Source organism: Schistocerca americana, chromosome 4 (genome assembly GCF_021461395.2).
Source record: "Schistocerca americana isolate TAMUIC-IGC-003095 chromosome 4, iqSchAmer2.1, whole genome shotgun sequence".
In the NCBI taxonomy this organism is placed as follows: Eukaryota; Metazoa; Arthropoda; class Insecta; order Orthoptera; family Acrididae; genus Schistocerca; species Schistocerca americana.
In genome coordinates this window covers 103,946,171-103,968,347 of record NC_060122.1, presented here as the reverse complement: position 1 = coordinate 103,968,347, position 22,177 = coordinate 103,946,171, and the positions used below count along the sequence as shown (strand labels likewise).

The 22,177-nt window shown below is 44.6% G+C and overlaps 1 protein-coding gene across 1 annotated transcript in view; it reads left to right on the top strand.

The window, feature by feature from the left end:
- Positions 1–22,177, top strand: part of LOC124613202 (nibrin) — a 159,771-nt gene that overhangs the window by 111,350 nt on the left and 26,244 nt on the right. Inside the window, exon 8 of the mRNA XM_047141867.1 lies at positions 14,025–14,475. Within this exon, the coding sequence (XP_046997823.1) occupies positions 14,025–14,475 (451 nt within the window). The remainder of the gene's footprint in view (positions 1–14,024; positions 14,476–22,177) is intronic.

Below are 22,177 nucleotides of genomic sequence, written 5' to 3'. Positions count from 1 at the left end.
ACAGTCGTTCTTCCCGCGAACCATACGCGACTGGAACAGGAAAGGGAGGTAATGACAGTGGCACGTAAAGTGCCCTCCGCCACACACCGTTGGGTGGCTTGCGGAGTATCAATGTAGATGTAGATGTACATGTAGATCTTGATGGCAGATGCTGTAAGTAGAGTTGTCGGGCAGCTGGCCTAGACCTCCACTAACATTCTCCTGTCTCTCAAAAGTACCGTAGTGGTAGATCCTTTGTCTGATGGGAGGATAATGATGGAGGCATCAGCTTTTAGGGAATTTAGAATCTAGGGTTCTGCAGAGGAGAGGATAGGGTCGTCTTGTAGGGATCTGAGGAAAGGTTGTGAAGCAATACTGGATATGAGGAATTCTTGGAAGGGATGATTCTGAGGTAGTGATGGTGGATCAAGTTGGGATCATGGTCAGAACTTTTCAAGGTAAGGTTCAATGTCATGTTTTCTGTTGGAAAGATTTTCAAGTTGGGTTGCAAAGTGATATTTCCTAGTGAGAAGGAAAGATTGATTATTGGGGACTCCACCGTATGAGCCCAGTGCAGTCACCAACTCTGGTACCGCGCGCTGCGGAATTTGAATCCGCGCCAGACGTCATGGACGTCGAAGACCCATAGAGGTCTCCACACCATCGCGCCGCAAGCTGTGGCGGCACTCGCCTCCTGGCCCGCTTTTAGTGTGGGGGTGCCACAGTGGAACACGTGGTCCCAGCGGCCAATAGCGATGCCCCCGAGAGCGTACTTAAGCGCCGGCCACTCACTCTGTCAGTCAGTCTTATCTCGCTTACATCGGTTTACACCTTGCTTGTGCTAGACTGCTTTCTTCCTGGTTTGAGTACGAGTTTGTTTCCTTGTGACTCTGTTGTTCGGCCTTGTCGTATTCATTCTGTCCTACGTTGGTCGTGTCCGTCCTTTTCCGTTGTGTTGTTGTTCGTGGGCCTCTCCGCGGGTCCTGCCGTGCCTTCCATCTTTGCTACCCCGCGACTGTCCTGGTCGCAGTTACAACATTTTGGCGACGAGGTAAAAGGTGGTTGTTCTTGGTATGGAGGCGAAGTTGGTCTGTCTGCTGGAGCAACAGCAGCAGCTCATGCAGCAGCAGCAGCTCCAGTTAGACATCTTACAAAAGTCGCTGCAGTTGCTAACAGACAAAGTTGATGCCCGGGACGCGTTACCGCACCAGCTTCAGGGTCCTCGGGTGTCTGATGCTTTCCCACATCCGCCGTCATTTCCACCCTTTAATGACGCTAAAGAGAACTGGGAAACCTACTTACATTGGCTGAAACAACATTTCACGGCTTTTCAAGTCACGGACGACTCCTTGCAGCGGTCATTGTTTTTGTCTTGGACCTCTCTGGACACATTCTTTCTTCTCCGCAAGTTGGCACCGTTGTCCCATCCTGTGGCTCTCTCTTTCGAGGAGATCTGCCTTTTGCTGACGAACTATTATTCCCAACGCTACCATGTAGTCGTCTCTTGGCTGGAGTTCCACCAGTACCATAAACAGCCTGGTCAATGATATCGTTCCTTGGTCACAGACTTGCAGGGTCTCGGCCGGTTGATGCGATTTTACTTGCACCAATCAGCAGTGTAAGGCTTCGTATGCGGACTCCCTGATCCGGGATGTGGTGGTTCAGCTGGCTCTAGATCCTGAGGTCCGTACTGCGGTGTCGAAACTCGACAACCCCTCCTTGGATGACATTCTCCGCATTGCCCACACCTTAGAAATTGCTCAAGCGGCTAATGAGCGTCTTATGGCGTGACCGCAGGTGGCAGCAATCGCGGCATCCCGGCGGGTTCCACCCTCACGATGTCAACATGACCCGGCCGACAGGGGCCAGCGCCGTCGGGACTCTTCGTGTTCCGACGTCTCTATGGCATCGGCACCTTCGGTCACCCCTTGCCGCCAGTCGCATGGCCCACTTCCGTCTTGCCCACAGTGCTTTACTGCCCATTCACGGGCTGATTGTCCCCACTGCTGGAAATAGTGCATGCTGTGTAACAAGGAGGGCCACATCCGATCGGTTTGTTGTAGTTGCTCGACTTGATCCATTCCTGCCCCTCCTGGGCCTCAAGATACCATCCACACTCTGCAGTCGGTCGTCCCACAGGATGACCCATCAGCGAGGAAGCTTTTCCTCATGCTCCGCATTTTCACTGAGGATGTCAGTTTTCAGGTCGACACTGGGGCCACCGTCTCCCTGATTAATATGGCGACATACACTCAGCTGGGCTCTCTTGCGTTGTCACTTCCCTCTCGCCGTTTGGTCGCCTATGGCGACGGTTCCATTCCCCTTCGTGGGCAGTTCGTTGTCCAGGCGACATACAAGCATGTTCCACGGCTCCTTACCCTCTTTGTCATCGACCATCTGTCGGCTTCAAATATTTTTGGCCTGGATGCGTTTCAACTGTTTGGCTTTTCAATTTCCGACAAAGTTAAGGTCGTTTCCACGGCTGTTCCCTTTCAGGACTTGGACGATTTGTGCTCGGCTTTTGCATCGTCATTTGGATCGGATCTCGGATGTGCTTCCAGCTTTCAGGTGCACATCACCCTCCGGCCGGATACACAGCCTCGCTTTTTCTGGGCCCGGCCCCTTTCTGTGGCCTTACGGCCAGCGGTCAAGCAGGAACCTGATCGGCTCTAGGCCACTGGCATGCTGGAACCTGTAACCTATAGCACATGGGCGACACCACTGGTGGTCATACGGAAACCCAATGGGTCCCTTCGGTTGTGTGGGGACTTCGGCGCTACAGTCAATGCTCAGTCCCTCGTTGACACTTACCCCATTTCCCAACAGGAAGACTTTGTTGCCAAGCTTGCCGGGGGAGAGTATTTTTCCAAGATCGACCTGGCTGAGGCATACCACCAGTTGCCCTTGGATGCCGAATCTCAGAACATCATGGTTATCAACACGCCTTTCGGATTGTATAAGTACAAGCTCCTTCCCTTTGGTGTCTCTTCGGTGCCGGCCATTTTCCAGCGATTCCTGGAGCAGCTTACCCAGCCTATCCCTGCATGTGTGAATTATCTGGATGACATCTTGGTCACTGGGTGTTCCCGCCAGGAACATTTGCAAAACCTCAGCACCTTATTTCACACTCTGCAGTCTGCTGGTCTCCGCTGTCGGCTGGACAAGTGTTGTTTTTTTCAACCTGATGTGGAATACTTGGGCCACTGGCTTAGCAAAGATGGCATTCGCCCTTCAGATCGTAATGTCGCTGCCATTGAGGCCCTTCCTCATCCCAATGACTTATCGGAACTGCAGGTGTTTCTGGGCAGGGTTACTTATTACTTAAAGTTCTTGCCCCAGGCTGCCACCGTTGCTCAACCCCTCAATCACTTGCGTCACAAAGGGGTACCTTTTGTTTGGACTCCTGCCTGTGACCAGGCTTTTCTCCATTTAAAGGCAATGCTGAAGCCCGCCCCTTGCCTTACTCCCTTCTCTCTGGACCGCCCCTTAGTTGTGGCAGCTGATGCCTTGGCATATGGCATTGGGGCCATCCTTGTGCACTGGGATGCCAATGGCTGTGAACAGCCCATTGCTTATGCCTCTTAAGACGTTGACCCCGGTGCAAGGGAACTACTCCCAGATTTAAAATGAGGCCCTGGCGATAGTGTTCGCCGTTCAAAAATTTCATTCCTATCTCTTTGGGGCAAAGTTCACCCTCCTGACGGACCATAAACCCTTCGTTACACTTTTCGGGCCCCACTCTCACCTTCCCGAGCGGACGACTCAGCGTCTCCAGCGCTGGGCATTGTTTCTATGTAATTACGCTTACACCATCCGGTATAAGACCACCGCCCACCCTGCTAATGCAGACGCTTTGTCACGTCTCCCAGCAGACCCCGATCCTGCCTTTGACCAACAGGAGGTCCTCTGCTTTCACATTGATTCCGCCCGCCGGGATGCGCTGGACGGTCTTCCTCTTATGGCTGCTGACATTGCGGCGGCTACCTGCCGCGACCCTGTCTCGCGGCAGGCTCTCAATTACATGGTCCACGGATGGCCATCCTGTGTTAATCGTCGGATGCAGTCTGATTTCAGCCCCTGGCGCCACCTTTCCCACAGGCTCTTCGTGGTCGATGATGTCCTTCTGTTGGACACGGAGTCAGATGCCCACCAGGTAGTCATCCCTCCGGAATTGCGGCTTCGGGTGCTCAGTATGTTACACCGCGGGCACTGGGGTGTGTCCCATATAAAAGTTTTGGCTCGCCGGCATCTGTATTGGCCCGGCATCAATGGCGATATTGAGCGCCTGGTCCGTGGCTGTACTGTCTGTGCGCGTCACCAGGCAAGCCCCCCTCAGTCGTTTGCACCCTGGCCTGTGCCTCGCCGGCCCTGGGATTGCTTCTATGTCGATTTTGCGGGCACGTTTTTGCGATCCAAGCAGACATATGCTTGTGTCTGTATATGTGCGGATGGATATGTGTGCGTGTGTGAGTCTATACCTGTCCTTTTTTCCCCCTAAGGTAAGTCTTTCCGCTCCCGGGATTGGGATGACTCCTTACCCTCTCCCTTAAAACCCACATCCTTTCATCTTTCCCTCTCCTTCCCTCTTTCCTGATGAGGCAACAGTTTGTTGCGAAAGCTTGAATTTTGTGTGTGTGTTTGTGGTTGTTTGTGTGTCTGTCGACCTGCCAGCACTTTCATTTGGTAAGTCACATCATCTTTGTTTTTAGATATATATTTCCTACGTGGAATGTTTCCCTCTATTTTTATATATATATATATATATATATATATATATATATATATATATATATAGAGAGAGAGAGAGAGAGAGAGAGAGAGAGAGAGAGAGAGAGAGACACACACACATGCATCGAGGGACAGTGCACAAATGTAAGGGAGTTGTTCCTCAGGCCAATCCTTCTGCTACTTAGTTGTTAATCCCCCTCATAATTGTGAACCAGGATGTCTGTTTTCAGGTGGACAAAGGAGCTATTGTTTCTGTGATTAACCTCCACATGTATAATCATCTGGGTTTCCCTGTCTTGGTCCCACCCTCCCATACATTGGTTGCATATGTTGACAGTTCAGTTCCTCTCTGGTATCAACTCACAGTCCACACTGCATACAAAAAGGTCACACAGCTATAACTCTGTTTGTTGTCAGTAGTCTCTTGGTTGCCTACATTTTCAGTCTGGATGCCTTTCACTGTTTGGTTTCTCCATCACTGATGATGTTCAGGTTGTCTCAGACATTGTTCCCTTCCAGGAGCTCGATGACCTCCATGCCTCTATTCGCACCTAGCTTGGTGTGCACTGCAGAATTCTAGGCTCGTATCTCCTAACATCCAGTGTCCCATTTCTGCTGCCACATCCTATTTCCATCTCCTTGCAGGTGGCCGCTAAGCAAGAACTCAATCACTTCCTGAAAGCTGTGGTTATTGAACTTGTTAAAACCAGTGCTTGTGTCACACCCCTCGTGGTCAAGAAATCCAGTCAGTCTCTCTGGCTATGCAGAGGTGCAAGTGGAAACCTATGCCACTCCGCATCTGGAGGACCTCCTCACAACGACCTTGCTGATACATATTTCCTGATCACAATGAACGAGGAACCACATTGCATTATAGTCATCAACATTCCTTATGGCCTATACAAGTGTTTGCCCTTTCAGATCTCTTCTGCTCTGGCAGTCATTCAGAGATACCTGGAACAGTCGACTATGTCCATCCCTACTTCTACCAACTATCTCAATGACTTAATTGTGATGGATGCTGCATGTCAGGACCACCTGCATAACCTTTGTACCTTCTTTACTATGTTGCATGATGCAGGTTCAAGTGCCGCTTGACCGAGCAAGGTACTGCAGTATTCAGCACACTGGACTCGCATTTGGGAGGGTGATGGCTCAAACTTACATCCGGCCATGCTGATTTAGGTTTTCCTTGATTTCCCTTAATTACTTTAGGCAAATATCATGATGGTTCCTTTCAAAGGGCATGGCCGACTTCCATCCCTATCCTTCCCTTAATCTAATGGAACCAGTGACCTCATTGTTTGCTTCCTTCCCCAATCAACCAACCCATCAATCAAGTGCCACCTGCACAAATGCCAGTTTTTTGGGAGCTATTGGAATACCTCAGACAGCTGCTCAACAAAGACAGGATCCATCCCATTGACTGCAATGTTTGTGCTATTAACTCTTTGCCCAGCCCCCAAAATTTGCAGGAGCTGCAGGCCTTTTTGGGAAAGAGGCATATTTATTGTAAGTTTCTCCCACAGATGGCTCACATTGTGCATCCACTCAACCACTTGCAGAAGAGGAGGGTTAAGCACAGATGGACAACTGACTGTCAGCATGTTTTCACATGGCTGAAATATGTGCTGTGCCTGCATCTCTATATGACATTGGCACAGTTTTGGCACATCGGAGCAACAATGATACTGAGCAATTGATTGCCTATGCATCAAAGATGCTGAACCCTGCTCGAAAGAACGAATCTTCGTATAAAGAAAAAAAGTTTGAAACTTATCTTTGCCCTTAAGAAGTTCCGTGTTTACCCATTTGGGACAAAGTTTATCCTCATTACAGACCAAAAACTGCTGGCAGTAATATTTGAGCATTGGTTGCTTTTTTCCTACAAATATACCATTAAATGCAAGCCCACAGCACAACAAGCAAATGCAGACACTCTGTCTTGTCTACCCTCAGGACTCAACCCAGCATTTGACTAACAGGAAATCTCCAGTTTCCACATCATTGTGAAATGGCAGCACACTTAGGACAGGTTTTCTATTGCAGCTACTTACATTGCTGCAGACACATGCCCCGACCCTATCTCACAGTACATCATGCACTGGGTGCTCCATGGGTGGCCCACTTATTTTTAAAAGTCAGCTGATCCTCAGCTCCATGGCTGGGCTTTCCTCTTCCACTGTTTGTCACACATCTCCAGTGTTCTCCTACTTAATGCAGAGGCAAATAATCACCATGTTGTCATATTGCCAATCCTACACTTTCATGTTTTGCATCTCCTCCATTGTCGGCCTTTGAGTATGTCATGGATGAAAGCACTTACACGACAAATTGCCTACCCACCCTGACTGAAAAAAGTTTTAGACGTCGTGATGTGCAATTCTTTCTGTTTGTGCCTGACACCAGGCTACTCCACCCCAGTCTTCTGGAGCCTGCCCCCCCCCCCCCCCCCCCCCATCCTCCCCTACTGTGCCTGGGACCATATTCATCTGGAATTTGCTGGCCTCTCTTTCGGCTCTTTGTGGCTCATTGTCATGGACACTTATTCTAACTAATCCTATATAGTTAGCATGGTGCCCACCAAAACTTATGTCACTCTCGATGCATTCATCCAGATTCTAGCCATCAAAGGGATTCCCCACACCATCATGTTGGTCAATGGGCCCTAATTTATGTTGACAGCTTTTGAACAGTTCTGCACCTCCAGTGGCATCAAGCACCTGTCTCTTCCACTGTTTCACCTACCCTCCAATGACAGTGCGAAGCATAATATGTGCACGTTTAAACAACAGATGTGTAAAGCAGTTGGTTGTTCCACCACCACAGCTGAGCTCACATTTTTTCTGAGCATCTACAGGACCACCTCTCTCCATGATCATAGCCCGGAGGAGCTCGTCCATGGGCGGCAGCCATATATTCTCTTTCACGTTCTGGCCCCACAGAACCACAGACCTGGCACACCAAGTGACTTCTGTCGTGTTCAGCTGTGTGGGCACACTCATATTGGACAAAACTCTTTTGGATGCCAGCCAAAGTGGTTGCCACTCAAAGACGCCGGCTTATGACAGTTGATGCTCCAAGGGATTTGATGTCTCAGCATACCAACCAGCTCTGACTGCACCTACCAACTGCACCACCACCACACAGTCAGACCTGGACTGCCCACCCTTGCCACTCCCACAACCACAGGAGTACAACTTTCATTCCAGTGTATTAGCATCAGTTCTCATGGACACAGACTTGAAAGTGTAAGTCTCAGTGCGACCTCCGCCCTCTCAGCAATCGTTGCCCACACCATCATTTCCCATGCCACCACACCCCGGCACATTGCCACATGCCCCACTTCTTCCTCCCAGATGGCGGGCTTTTGCACTGGGACCCTGCCTGCACCACCAGTTCGCCTCCCCAAGAATTGTGTGGGGCACTTCTGGCCATAGATCCCCATTTGAGGGGGGAGGGATCTGATACCCAAAATCGGCAAGTTTGAAGGCCCTCTGGAAGATAAGGATTTGATGACAATTGCTGGATGGTGCAGCTACATCTGTAGGCACTGGTGTTACCACTGCAAGCACAACCACGAGGATACGCCTGCCTTGGCAGCATATCAGTGCTACACAACTGCCCTTAAAGTCAGAGGCACAACAGTTCTGCAGTTGGTCATGATTTCTCTTCACTATTGTACTGATCTCACTATCCCTTAGGCGTTGAGAGAGAGAGAGAGAGATGATAGCTTGTGCACATGCCCCACTTCTTCCTCCCAGATGGCGGGCTTTTGCACTGGGGCCCTGCCTGCACCACCAGTTTGCCTCCCCAAGAATTGTGTGGGGCACTTCTGGCCATAGATCCCCATTTGAGGAGGGAGGGATCTGATACCCAAAATCGGCAAGTTTGAAGGCCCTCTGGAAGATACGGATTTGATGACAATTGCTGGATGGTGCAGCTACATCTGTAGGCACTGGTGTTACCACTGCAAGCACAACCACGAGGATACGCCTGCCTTGGCAGCATATCAGTGCTACACAACTGCCCTTAAAGTCAGAGGCACAACAGTTCTGCAGTTGGTCATGATTTCTCTTCACTATTGTACTGATCTCACTATCCCTTAGGCGTTGAGAGAGAGAGAGAGAGAGAGAGAGAGAGATGATAGCTTGTGCAAACTATTTGTGAATGTGATTAAATAAAAGAATGAACTACCTGACCTCTGAGAAAAGGACCCAGTGCATGTCCTAAAAAGAAATGTAAGTTCAATTGAGGTTGCAGCTGTTTCCCATTAGAAATCAAGTACTCATGCTGTGAATCAGTGGACAGGGCCACAGTAAGCCAGATATTTGAGTATTACACTGACCAGCCAAATCATTATGACCACTGTCCACCGCAACATTGGATGCCGTCTGGTGGCATTGCAGGCACGTGATGCAATAACAAAAGTATGTAAGCAGAGCAGACACAGATGGCTGATCAATCTAGTGAAGGTATTGGCTGCATATGGTGAAATCCATTGAGATAAGTGACTTTTACAAAGGACAGAGTCTGTTAACACGTATCTTGAAAACAGCAAAGCTGTTGCTACTGTTAAGGAGCATCTATGGAAAGAGGTGTAAGGACAATGAAACTACTACTAGCCACTAAATGGCTGGACATCCATGACTCTTCCCAGTATGTGGGGTTTGGAGACTTGTCTGCGCTATAAAATAGGATAGATGGTGGTCTGTGGCATCTCTGCCTAAAGAGCACAATGCTGGTGCACACACAAGTGTTTTGGAGCTCACCATTCATCATACATTGTCAAACATAGAGCTCTGCAGCAGACCATCCGTACCTGTTTACCTGTTGACCAATGACATCATCACTTATGATTGCAGTGGGAATCGGACCATTGGGATTCAGCCGTTGATCAGATGAATCATTTTTGTTATGCTAGTTGGATCTCCACAAATGGCATTCTTGAGGTGAATAGCAGTTCAAAATGTGGGGAAAGGCTGGTGAGTGGAGCAGTATTATGCTATGGGAGACATTCTCCTGCGCTTGCATGAGAAATGTGATTGTAATTGAAAACATACTGACAGCTGTGAATCATCTGGATCCCTCCATACGTGATGTCATCCCCAGTGGCAGTGTCATCTTTCAGCAGTATAATTTGCCGTGTCTCAGAGCCAGAACCATGCTACAGTGGTTTGAAGAGCACTATAGCAAACTCATGTCCAGATCTCGGTGACCGAATTTGCCTGATGTAAATCCTACGGAGCCCATCTGGGTCACTATTGGGTGCCATCACCGCGCACACAAATCAGCAGCGTATTATTTCTGTGAACCACATGACCTGTGTGTAGACATCTAATGCCACATACCTCCATAAACCTACCAACAAACTGTTGGGTCCCTGGTATGCAGAATCAGGGATGTATTTCATTCCAAAGACGGACAAACAAGCTATTAAGCATGTGGTCAAAATGTTTTGTGTATGACAGTGATGAAATCAAGTCAAACTAAACTTCCATTTAAACAAAGCATTATTTGAAATGTCTGCCTTTATAGCTGAGTGGTCAGTTCACCTGACTGCTGAGTAAAAAACCTCAGTTCAATTCCCAACACTGACAAGAATTTTTACTTTGGTTTGTTGTTGTTGTGGTCTTCAGTCCAGAGAATGGTTTGATGCAGCTCTCTGTGCTACTCTATCCTGTGCAAGCTTCTTCATCTCCCAGTACCTACTGCAAACTACATCCTTCTGAATCTGTTTAGTGTATTCATCTCTTGGTCCCCCTTTATGATTTTTACCCTCCATGCTGCCCTCCAATACTAAATTGGTGACCCTTGATGCCTCAGAATATGTCCCACCTACCAATCCCTTCCTCTAGTCAAGTTGTGCCACAAATTTCTCTTCTCCCCAATTCTGTTCAATACCTCCCCATTAGTTATGTGATCTACCCATCTAATCTTTAGCATTCTTCTGTAGCACCACATTTCGAAAGCTTCTATTCTCTTCTTGTCCAAACTATTTATCGTCCATGTTTCACTTCCATGCATGGCTACACTCCATACAAATACTTTCAGAAACGACTTCCTGACACTTAAATCTATACTCGATGTTAACAAGTTTCTCTTATTCAGAAACGCTTTCCTTGCCATTGCCAGTCTACATTTTATATCCTGTCTACTTCGACCATCATCAGTTATTTTGCTCCCCAAATAGCAAAACTTATTTACTACTTTAAGCGTCTCATTTCCTAATCTAATTCCCTCACCATCACAACAGTTTAATTCGACTACATTCCATTATCCTCGTTTTGCTTTTGTTGATGTTCATCTTATATCCTCCTTTCAAGACACAGTCCATTCCGTTCAGCTGCTGTTCCAGGTCCTTTGCTGTCTCTGACAGGATTACAATGTCATCAGCGAACCTCAAAGTTTTTATTGATTCTCCATGGATTTTAATTCCTATTCTGAATTTTTCTTTTGTTTCCTTTACTGCTTGCTCAGTATACAGATTGAATAACATTGGGGATAGGCTACAACCCTGTGTCACTCCCTTCCCAACTACTACTTCCCTTTCATGCCCCTCAACTCTTTTAACTGCCATCTGGTCTCTGTACAAATTGTAAATATCCTTTCGCTCCCTGTATTTTACCCCTGTCACCTTCAGAATTTGAAAGAGAGTATTGAAGTCAACATTGTCAAATGCTAGAAACATAGGTTTTCCTTTCCGTGATCTATTTTCTAAGATAAGTCGTAGGGTCAGTATTGCCTCACGTGTCCCAGCATTTCTACAGAATCCAAACTGATCTTCCCCGAGGTCAGCTTCTACCAGTTTTTCCATTCGTCTGTAAAGACTTCATGTTAGTATTTTGCAGCCATGGTTTATTAAACTGATAGTTCGGTAATTTTCACATCTGTCAACACCTACTTTCTTTGGGATAGGAATTATTATATTCTTCTTGAAGTCTGAGGGTATTTCACCTGTCTCATACATCTTGCTCGCCAGATGGTAGAGTTTTGTCAGGGCTGGCTCTCCCAAGGCCATCAGTAGCTCTAATGGAATGTTGTCTACTCCCGGGACCTTGCTTCGACTTAGGTCTTTCAGTGCTCTGTCAAACTCTTCACGCAGTATTATATCTCCCATTTCATCTTCATCTTCATCTACATCCTCTTCCATTTACAGAATATTGTCCTCAAGAACATCGCCCCTGTATAGACCCTCTATATACTCCTTCCACCTTTGTGCTTTTCCTTCTTTGCTTAGAACTGGTTTTCCATCTGAGCTCTTGATATTCATACAAGTGGTTCTCTTTTCTCCAAAGGTCTCTTTAATTTTCACGTAGACAGTATCTATCTTACTCCTAGTGATATAGATCTCTACATCCTTACATTTCTCCTGTAGCCATCCCTGCTTAACCATTTTGCACTTCCTGTTGATCTCATTTTTGAGACGTTTGTATTCCTTTTTGGCTTCTACATTTACTGCATTTTTATATTTTCTCCTTTCATCAATTTAATTCAATATCTTGTGTTACCCATAGATTTTTACTAGCCCTCGTCTTTTTATCTACTTGATCCTCTGCTGCCTTCACTATTTCATCTCTCAAAGCTACCCATTCTTCTTCTACTGTATTTCTTCCCCCCATTCTTGTCAATTGTTCCCTAATGCTCTCCCTGAAACTCTCTACATCCTCTGGTTCTGTCAGTTTATCCAGGTCCCATCTCCTTAAATTCCTACCTTTTTGCAGTTTCTTCAGTTTTAATCTACAGTTCATAACCAATAGATTGTGGTCAGAGTCCACATCTGCCCCTGGAAATGTCTTATAATTTAAAACCTGGTTCCTAAATCTCTGTCTTACCATTGAATAATCTATCTGAAACCTTCCAGTATCTCCAGGCTCCTTCCATGTGTACAACTTACTGTCATGATTCTTGAACCAAGTGTTAGCTATGATAAAGTTATGCTCTGTGCAAAATTCTACCAGGCAGCTTCCTCTTTCATTCCTTACCCCCATTCCATATTCACCTACTACATTTCCTTCTCTTCCTTTTCCTACTATCGAATTCCAGTCACCCATGACTATTAAATTTTCATCTCCCTTCACTATCTGAATAATTTCTTTTATCTCATCATACATTTCATCAATCTCTTCATCATCTGCAAAGCTAGTTGGCATATAAACTTGTACTAATGTCGTAGACGTGGGCTTCTATCTATCTTGGCCACAATAATGTGTACACTATGCTGTTTGTAGTAGCATACCCACATTCCTATTTTTTTATTCATTATTAAACCTACTCCTGCATTACCTCAGTTTGATTTTGTATTTATAACCCTGTAGTCACCTGACCAGAAGTCTTGTTCCTCCTGCCACTGAACTTCACTAATTCCCACTATATCTAACTTTAACCTATCCATTTCCCTTTTCAAATTTTCTAACCTGCTTGCCCGATTAAGGGTTCTGACATTCCACGCTCCGATCCGTAGAATGCCAGTTTTCTTTCTCCTGATAACAACGTCGTCCTGAGTAGTCCCCACCTGGAGATCCGAATGGGGGACTATTTTACCTTCTGAATATTTTACCCAAGAGGACGCCATCATCATTTAACCATGCAGTAAAGCTGCATCCCCTTGGGAAAAATTACAGCTGTAGTTTCCCCTTGCTTTCAGCCGTTCGCAGTACCAACACAGCAAGGCCGTTTTGGTTAGTGTTACAAGGTCAGATCAGTGAATCATCCAGACTAGTGCCCCTGCAACTACTACAAAGGCTGGTGACCCCCTTCGGGAACCACACGTTTGTCTGGCCTCTCAACAGATACCCCTCCGTTTTGGTTGCACATACGGTACGGCTATCTGTATAGCTGAGGCACGCAAGCCTCCCCACTAACGCAAGGTCCATGGTTCATAGGGTGTGGGGGGTTACTTTGGTTTAATAAATGGAATGGGTTGCACACAGACTCATGAGGACAAACAAGGAGCTACTTGAATGAGTAGTTGCTCTAGTTGGAAATGCTGACATTAATGGCCAAGAAAACAGGTCTGCCAATCACATACCCATCCATAGTGATGACCAAATTACACTTTAGGCAAACAATGAACTAATAATTGGTTGGCAACACCTGACACCCTTGACACAACATGAAATTTAATTTTTATTATTTGAAATATACTAGTGCTACAATATACCACACATTTAGACCATATTGAAACTAATAGGCAATATTGAGCATTAGAAATTAATTATACCAATTGTGTTTACACTTGTGTATCAAGGTTTAAATATATAGTGTAAATTAACATTTTTGTACACGAGAAACTAATATTTTTTTCCTTTCATAAGGCGATCTGATGAAGAACTTGCTCCATCTAAAGCAAAAAGACAACATATAAGCATCCATGAAGGACATGATGCTGAAGACCTGTTTGCATTCGCTTGTGATAAAGAGGATAAGAGAAAAGAGGAAGATTTATTTGCATTTGCCTCTGATAAGGAGGAAAAGAGGAAAGAGGGTGATTTATTTGCATTTGCTTGTGATAAAGAGGAACAAAGAAATGAGGAAGATTTATTTGCGTTTTCTGAAGATCTCGCAAGAGGATTAGAAGCCAATGAGCCAACAGTGAAAACGAAGACAGGAAAAAGAAAAATGCCAGATAACCATTCTCCTTACAATACACCTAAAAAGAAAAGTCATTTAGATGCAGTAATGGAACCAGGACCCTCCAAGGAATGTCCTAATGAAAAAAAATCGGATACACAAGAGGAGTTCATATCAATATGCCCAAAAGTTGAGGTATGCTAACTAATCTGAAATACAAAACTGTTTTTTTTCCAATGCTTGCTTAGAATTATAGGTGCAGCTCTTTCTTCTTTGATACTGTCATATTATAAAATGTCTTAAGTAGCTTAGAGCAGCTTGAGATTTTTGGGAGAGGCAGTATTCTACCTGATATTTAAGACATAAGAGAGAGGCAAACTGCCCTCTGACTTGGCGAGGGACATTCAATACTTAAAGAGACAATTTGATGTAGGGGGGGGGGGGGGGGGGGAAGGGAAAGAAAAAAGAAAAAAAACCAAGCCTGTGCATTTTTGCAAAATGAGACTTTTATTACTTCTTATCATAACCCCACCATTATTAATACGCCTATCCCAACTATGAACTGGTCTTTTTAATACCTGATGTAAAGAAGTCATTGTTTTGTTGTTTGGACCACTTTTCCATAAATTCTTTCACCTCCTTATTGTTTCTGAAAATTTTTCCATGTAATGTCTCCCTGAATGAAACTAAATTTCATCAGAAGTTAAAACTTTGTTTGAAAAATGCACACCTCTCTTTCATAGTGTTCTTGGAAGTCTGTATGCATTTTAAGTCTTGTTTCCTTGTGGTGTTGCATTAACCCTCTCAGGACCTACAGTGCACTTCTTTTGCTCTACTTGAGTTTGTTACTGGTAATGTTATGATCTGTGCTAATGCTTACTGCAACTGTTTTTGCTATATGTTTAACTGTAACACATCAGTCTTCACAGATAATATTGCCACTGCGAAGGAGTTGCCGCTCCAATTGGCTGGGCAGGATGTTGCTTGTCAGTCACTGAGATGTGACCATTTTTGAACTGTTGTAATCATTTACAAAAATTTCCCTGCTTTCACCATTCTTTGAAACCAATCGGTAAAAGATTTTACCCACATTTTCCACCTTTAGGAAGCAAAAAGTGGATCACTAAAGGTTGTTCATCTAATGTGGAAACTTCAAATTGACATGCCATTGTTAAATGCTATATTGAGTTTATAAATTAACAATTTTTATCCATCAGCTTTGCTGAGCTCATCCCAGTGATGCCAATCTAAAGCCTTGAAAGTATAAAACTCCTCATAGAAACTGTTTCATTTCTACATCAATTTGTCATTCTAGTCATTTAATGTGCCACGACAGGTGTGAACCATCAGTTTAATATGTCATAGTCGCAAAACACTGACACAAATTATTGGCAGAAAAATGGAAAAATCTGGTAGAAGATTTTACCAGCATTCTTTGTCCAGAACTTAGTGTTCTGGGGAAAACTAGGAACACCTGAGGCAATACTGACCCTATGACTAGTTTTAGAAGATAGACTGAAGAAAGGAAAAATTATGTTTATAGCATTTGCATATTTATAGAAAGTTTTTGACAGTGTTGGGTGGAAATTTTGAACATAACCAAGGATAAAATACAGTGATTAAAAGGGTATCTACAACTTGTACGGAAACCAAATGGCAGTTGTAACAATTAAAGAGTGAGAAATAGAATCTGTTTTTGAGAAGGTAGTGATACAGGATTGTAGACTATCGCTGCTGTTATTCCAGCTGTACATTGAGCTGAAAAGAAGGATAAATTTGGCAAGAGAATTCAAGTTGAGGGAGAAGAAGTTAAAACCAATTGTTCCATTTTATTGTGGTTCACATTGATAAGGCTCCCATGACTGCCATTTCAATGTGGAATTGACGGGTACAGGAGAGTCTTGCTCAACACCGTTTTGGATTTCAGTGACCCCATGCAACTACTGCCCAAAAGGGAACAAATATTGCCTACTCGGGCTTGCAGGATAATACATTCACGTCACATACCTAAAGTCAGAAATTAGCATGTTTTTGTCAAAACAGTGGACAGTGTGATGACATCTGGAGTATCATGGGTTGTCAGCACAGTGCCCATGTTTACAGCTTTCATTCACGTGGTAGCAGAAAGCTCGGGCCAACTGCAGTGGACTCAGTGAAAAAAACTGAACACAGGAGTGGACCACATCACCTTTTCAGACAAGTCCTGGTCTGCATACAGTGTTACAGTAGACACATCCATGTTTAGAGTCTCGACGGAGACTGGGTGCATTCATCATTGTTGTACAGTCCTGGCATATGAGGTGATATGGCTTGCCATTGGATACAACTGTTTAACTCTGGCATAAAGTTGAAACAGCATGGAATGACACACCCATATCTCTCATCAAAGGGCTCAGTACACAGCTAGGTTAGAGGTACTGTTGCTGCCAGAGATGGCACCTGTGTGTACTGAATTTCATGCCTCCCAGATTACCTAAAAATTTAAAGTGTTCTCCCTACTACAGTTTATAAACACAATAAGTAGGATTTCGTAATTTACTATTCTTCCTGGAGTTATAATCTATACAATGATCTTTTTTGGTGAAACATTTTGTGAAGGAATAATTTAGCATTCGGCTTTGTATTTATCATTGGCCATTTAGCTGTTAGAGAGGTCAACAAGCAGATGTATAGATGGCTGTAATTCACTGATTGACATTACATAAGACAGCTTCTTAAGATATTTTGTAATTTGTTCAACAAGTTATTGATTTGAATTTTTTAAATTCTTTTCTTGTTGCTCCTTGTGTGCCAGCATGCGTCAACTTTGTTTTGATCTGTGTTGAGGCCCTTGGTCTTTTCTCATCCCCCACGTTCTTTGTCCAGAACCTTCTTGTCTGAGATCTTGCATGGAACCCAAGAATTTCATTGACTGTCAGTGTTGTCAGTCCCAAAACTGCACGTTTGATGTTGGCTTCTCAAACAGTATTACCATTTGTGTAAAAAGGATTACTGTGAAGTAGTTTCTTAAAGTACACTTTATGTTTGGTGTGCGAAGCATTAAGCAAGGACTATGCAGCACTTTTGCAAATATAATTCATGCATGCCATGGAATTTTCTATTCACTGCTGCCTTGAATGTAATAATGTGACATTTGTCATTTGTTTTTATCATTGTACTGCTGCAGTCAATCGCTTGTGTTTGGTTACAATGTTCTGACAAATAAAATTTTTCCTAATATGTTCACATTAATTTCAGTAAAGGGGCTGGATTTGAAAAACTAATCTCGATGACACTTCCCAGATTTAGGCTCTCAGAAGATTTGGACAGCTTTTTTCTGCAGCACCACGAGCCTATTTAAATCACCTCAGTTTGTTCCATACTACATTTCTGTGAAGTCTTTATTGTAATAATATCTTTCTAGTATTTCCTCAATGTATTGATTGCAAATATGCCCTTACTCACATTTACCGTAAAGCAATCTCTTGATTGGTTACATCAAGAGAAATATTATATACGGAATTATGATCTTGTATAACTTTCTTAGAGCTTGACCTCAAGATTTATTTGCATTTAGAACAATCTACATTTTTTCCTAAATTACTTTGTATTTCATTTCTATGTATTTTTTATTTTGATTGATAAATGAAATATTTACCTGTTTCCAGCCAAGTTGATAATTTTAGTGACTGGCATGGATGAACCAAATTGTTAGTTATTATTGTCAGACCCTCCTGTATATATAGCTGCATTCAGATCACATCATGTGCTATCCCCTTGGATGTACTTTTCTTTTCCCACCCATGCTGCTGTTCTATGAAATGTGCATCACCACACTGTTTCTTGACTTTGACAGGTGATGTGTGAAACATTTTTAGAAAGTGAGTGCTGGATCCCAAATTTTGCTTAAATTAAAACTGTAGTCCCTTGTTACTATATTCTTTGCTAAATTTCTTTAATAAACATCCCCAGAAATGATCTTGATATATCTCAGTTTCTGATTGTACCATAACTGTTCTGTTGAAAGACATCCAATCTCACCTTGTGCTTTGCCTTTAAAGACTGTGTTGCTAACACAATTATTATGGGTCACTTAAATGCTGTATAGTTGGCTGGCTAATGTCAATAAAATCATCACCATAAGCAAAACATGTCATTGTAAAGGCCTAACCATAAAATAGCTCACTTTTTGGATATCAACTATATAACAAAAAACAAGGAAGCTACAGATTTTAAAAAATTCCCAAGTGAATGCCCACCCAGCAATCATTGTCTGTTGATTACAGGTATAAAAAGCTCTTTGTAGTTTCCATTTTCTCTTATATATATCAATATTATGAAAAGAATATAATAGAGGGAAACATTCCACACGGGAAAAATATATTTAAAAACAAAGATGATGTGACTTACCATACAAAAACGTTGGCAGGTCAATAGCAACACAAACAAACACATACATACACTCAAAATTTTAGCTTTCACAACTAATGGTTGCTTCGTCAGGAAAGAGGGAAGGAGAGGGAAAGACGAAAGGATGTGGGTTTTAAGGGAGAGGCTAAGGAGTCATTCCAATCCCGGGAGCGGAAAGATTTACCCTAGGGGGAAAAAAGGACAGGTATACACTCACACACACACACACACACACACACACACACACACACACACACACACACACACATCCATCCACACCTACACAGACACAAGCAGACATTTGTAAACGCAAAGAGTTTGGGCAGATATGTCAGTCGAGGCGGAAGTGCAAAGGCAAAGATGTTGTTGAAAGACAGGTGAGGTATGAGCGGCGGCAACTTGAAATTAGCGGAGGTTGAGGCCTGGCGGATAACGAGAAAAGAGGATATACTGAAGGGCAAGTTCCCATCTCCGGAGTTCTGACAGGTTGGTGTTAGTGGGAAGTATCCAGATAACCCGGACGGTGTAACACTGTGCCAAGATGTGCTGGCCGTGCACCAAGGCATGTTTAGCCACAGGGTGATCCTCATTACCAACAAACACTGTCTGCCTGTGTCCATTCATGCGAATGGACAGTTTGTTGCTGGTCATTCCCACATAGAAAGCTTCACAGTGTAGGCAGGTCAATTGGTAAATCACGTGGGTGCTTTCACACGTGGCTCTGCCTTTGATCGTGTACAGCTTCCGGGTTACAGGACTGGAGTAGGTGGTGGTGGGAGGGTGCATTGGACAGGTTTTACACCGGGGGCGGTTACAAGGGTAGGAGCCAGAGGGTAGGGAAGGTGGTTTGGGGATTTCATAGGGATAAACTAAGAGGTTACGAAGGTTAGGTGGACGGCGGAAAGACACTCTTGGTGGAGTGGGGAGGATTTCATGAAGGATGGATCTCATTTCAGGGCAGGATTTGAGGAAGTCGTATCCCTGCTGGAGAGCCACATTCAGAGTCTGGTCCAGTCCCGGAAAGTATCCTGTCACAAGTGGGGCACTTTTGTGGTTCTTCTGTGGGAGGTTCTGGGTTTGAGGGGATGAGGAAGTGGCTCTGGTTATTTGCTTCTGTACCAGGTCGGGAGGGTAGTTGCGGGATGTGAAAGCTGTTTTCAGGTTGTTGGTGTAATGGTTCAGGGATTCCAGACTGGAGCAGATTCGTTTGCCATGAAGACCTAGGCTGTAGGGAAGGGACCGTTTGATGTGGAATGGGTGGCAGCTGTCATAATGGAGGTACTGTTGCTTGTTGATGGGTTTGATGTGGACGGACGTGTTGAAGCTGGCCATTGGACAGATGGAGGTCAACGTCAAGGAAAGTGGCATGGGATTTGGAGTAGGACCACGTGAATCTGATGGAACCAAAGGAGTTGAGATTGGAGAGGAAATTTTGGAGCTCTTCTTCACTGTGAGTCCAGATCATGAAGATCTCATCAATAAATCTGTACAAAACTTTGGGTTGGCAGGCCTGGGTAACCAAGAAGGCGGCTTCCTCTAAGCGACCCATGAATAGGTTGGCGTACAAGGGGGCCATCCCGGTACCCATGGCTGTTCCCTTTAATTGTTGGTAAGTCTGGCCTTCAAAAGTGAAGAAGTTGTGGGTCAGGATGAAGCTGGCTAAGGTAATGAGGAAAGAGGTTTTAGGTAGGGTGGCAGGTGATCGGCATGAAAGGAAGTGCTCCATCGCAGTGAGGCCCTGGACGTGCAGAATATTTGTGTATAAGGATGGTTTCCGGGGGTAATAGATTGGGTAAGGATTCCAGGCGTTCGAGAAAGTGGTTGGTGTCTTTGATGAAGGATGGGAGACTGCATGTAATGGGTTGAAGGTGTTGATCTACGTAGGCAGAGATACGTTCTGTGGGGGCTTGGTAACCAGTTACAATGGGGCGGCCGGGATGATTGGGTTTGTGAATTTTAGGAAGAAGGTAGAAGGTAGGGGTGCGGGGTGTCGGTGGGGTCAGGAGGTTGATGGAGTCAGGTAAAAGGTTTTGTAGGGGGCCTAAGGTTCTGAGGATTCCTTGAAGCTCCGCCTGGACATCAGGAATGGGATTACCTTGGCAAACTTTGTATGTGGTGTTGTCTGCAAGCTGACGCAGTCCCTCAGCCACATACTCTCGACGATCAAGTACCACAGTAGTGGAACCCTTGTCCGCCGGAAGAATGACGATGGATCGGTCAGCCTTCAGATCACGGATAGCTTGGGCTTCAGCAGTGGTGATGTTGGGAGTAGGATTAAGGTTTTTTAAGAAGGATTGAGAAGCAAGGCTGGAAGTCAGAAATTCCTGGAAGGTTTGGAGAGGGTGATTTTGAGGAAGAGGAGGTGGGTCCCGCTGTGACAGAGGACGGAACTGTTCCAGGCAGGGTTCAATTTGGATAGTGTCTTGGGGAGTTGGATCATTAGGAGTAGGATTAGGATCATTTTTCTTCGTGGCAAAGTGATATTTCCAGCAGAGAGTACGATTGTAGGACAGTAAATCTTTGACGAGGGCTGTTTGGTTGAATCTGGGAGTAGGGCTGAAGGTGAGGCCTTTGGATAGGACAGAGGTTTCGGATTGGGAGAGAGGTTTGGAGGAAAGGTTAAGTACTGAATTGGGGTGTTGTGGTTCCATATTGCATTGATTGAAATTTTGAGGTTTTGGAGGGAGTGGAGCTGGAAGTGGGAGACTGAGTTGATGGGAGAGACTGGGTTTGTGTGCAATGAGTGGAGGTTGAGGTTTGCTGGAAAGGTTGTGAAGGGTGAGTGAGTAGCCTCAATCTTTCCTCTCCCGCATCCACACCGGCTGTTCAAAGCATCCTCCTACAGGCCAACCACAAATTAGAACAGCATGCCACCCTCCAGCTCAAAAAATTATCCAATCTCCTGGTTTCCCACCTCCGGAAAGTCAAGTTTGGGATAAGTTTGCTAGCAGTCTGTGGGATGACTTGTAAATAATATGAAAGAATTTAAAAACTGCTGTGCAAAGTAATAAAGGACAGGGAATTGTTACCACTGTGATAAGATTATAGAAGACTGGTGAGGACAGATTAAGTAAGGGAGGAAATGAAAAGCTATTTAGTATGCCACTAAATGGTCAAGAACAGCAATGAAATTGAATGCTGAGGGGATCCAAAATATAAAAACATTAGCACCTATCTTGTCAAGCACTAAGCAGAGAAATGCAGAGGGTTGAAGATGGGACATCATGCTTTGGCAAATTGAGTGTAAATGTATTCAAGATGAATGGAATGTAAGGTATGATCTGGCTACACAGAGTATTCTCTGTCATTTTAAATCTGAACTAGATCTCAAATTACTGATGAAAACCTTTCCAGGTCTTTCTTCAGAAGTGTGATGTATGGGCCCCTTGTAATTTCATATTTTTGTCAACAAGTCACACTATTTTCACATACCTGAGTGATTACTGGGAAGCTAAAGTTAACAAACACAAGTTAACCACAACTAGAAGAAGAGCAGCACCATATTGGG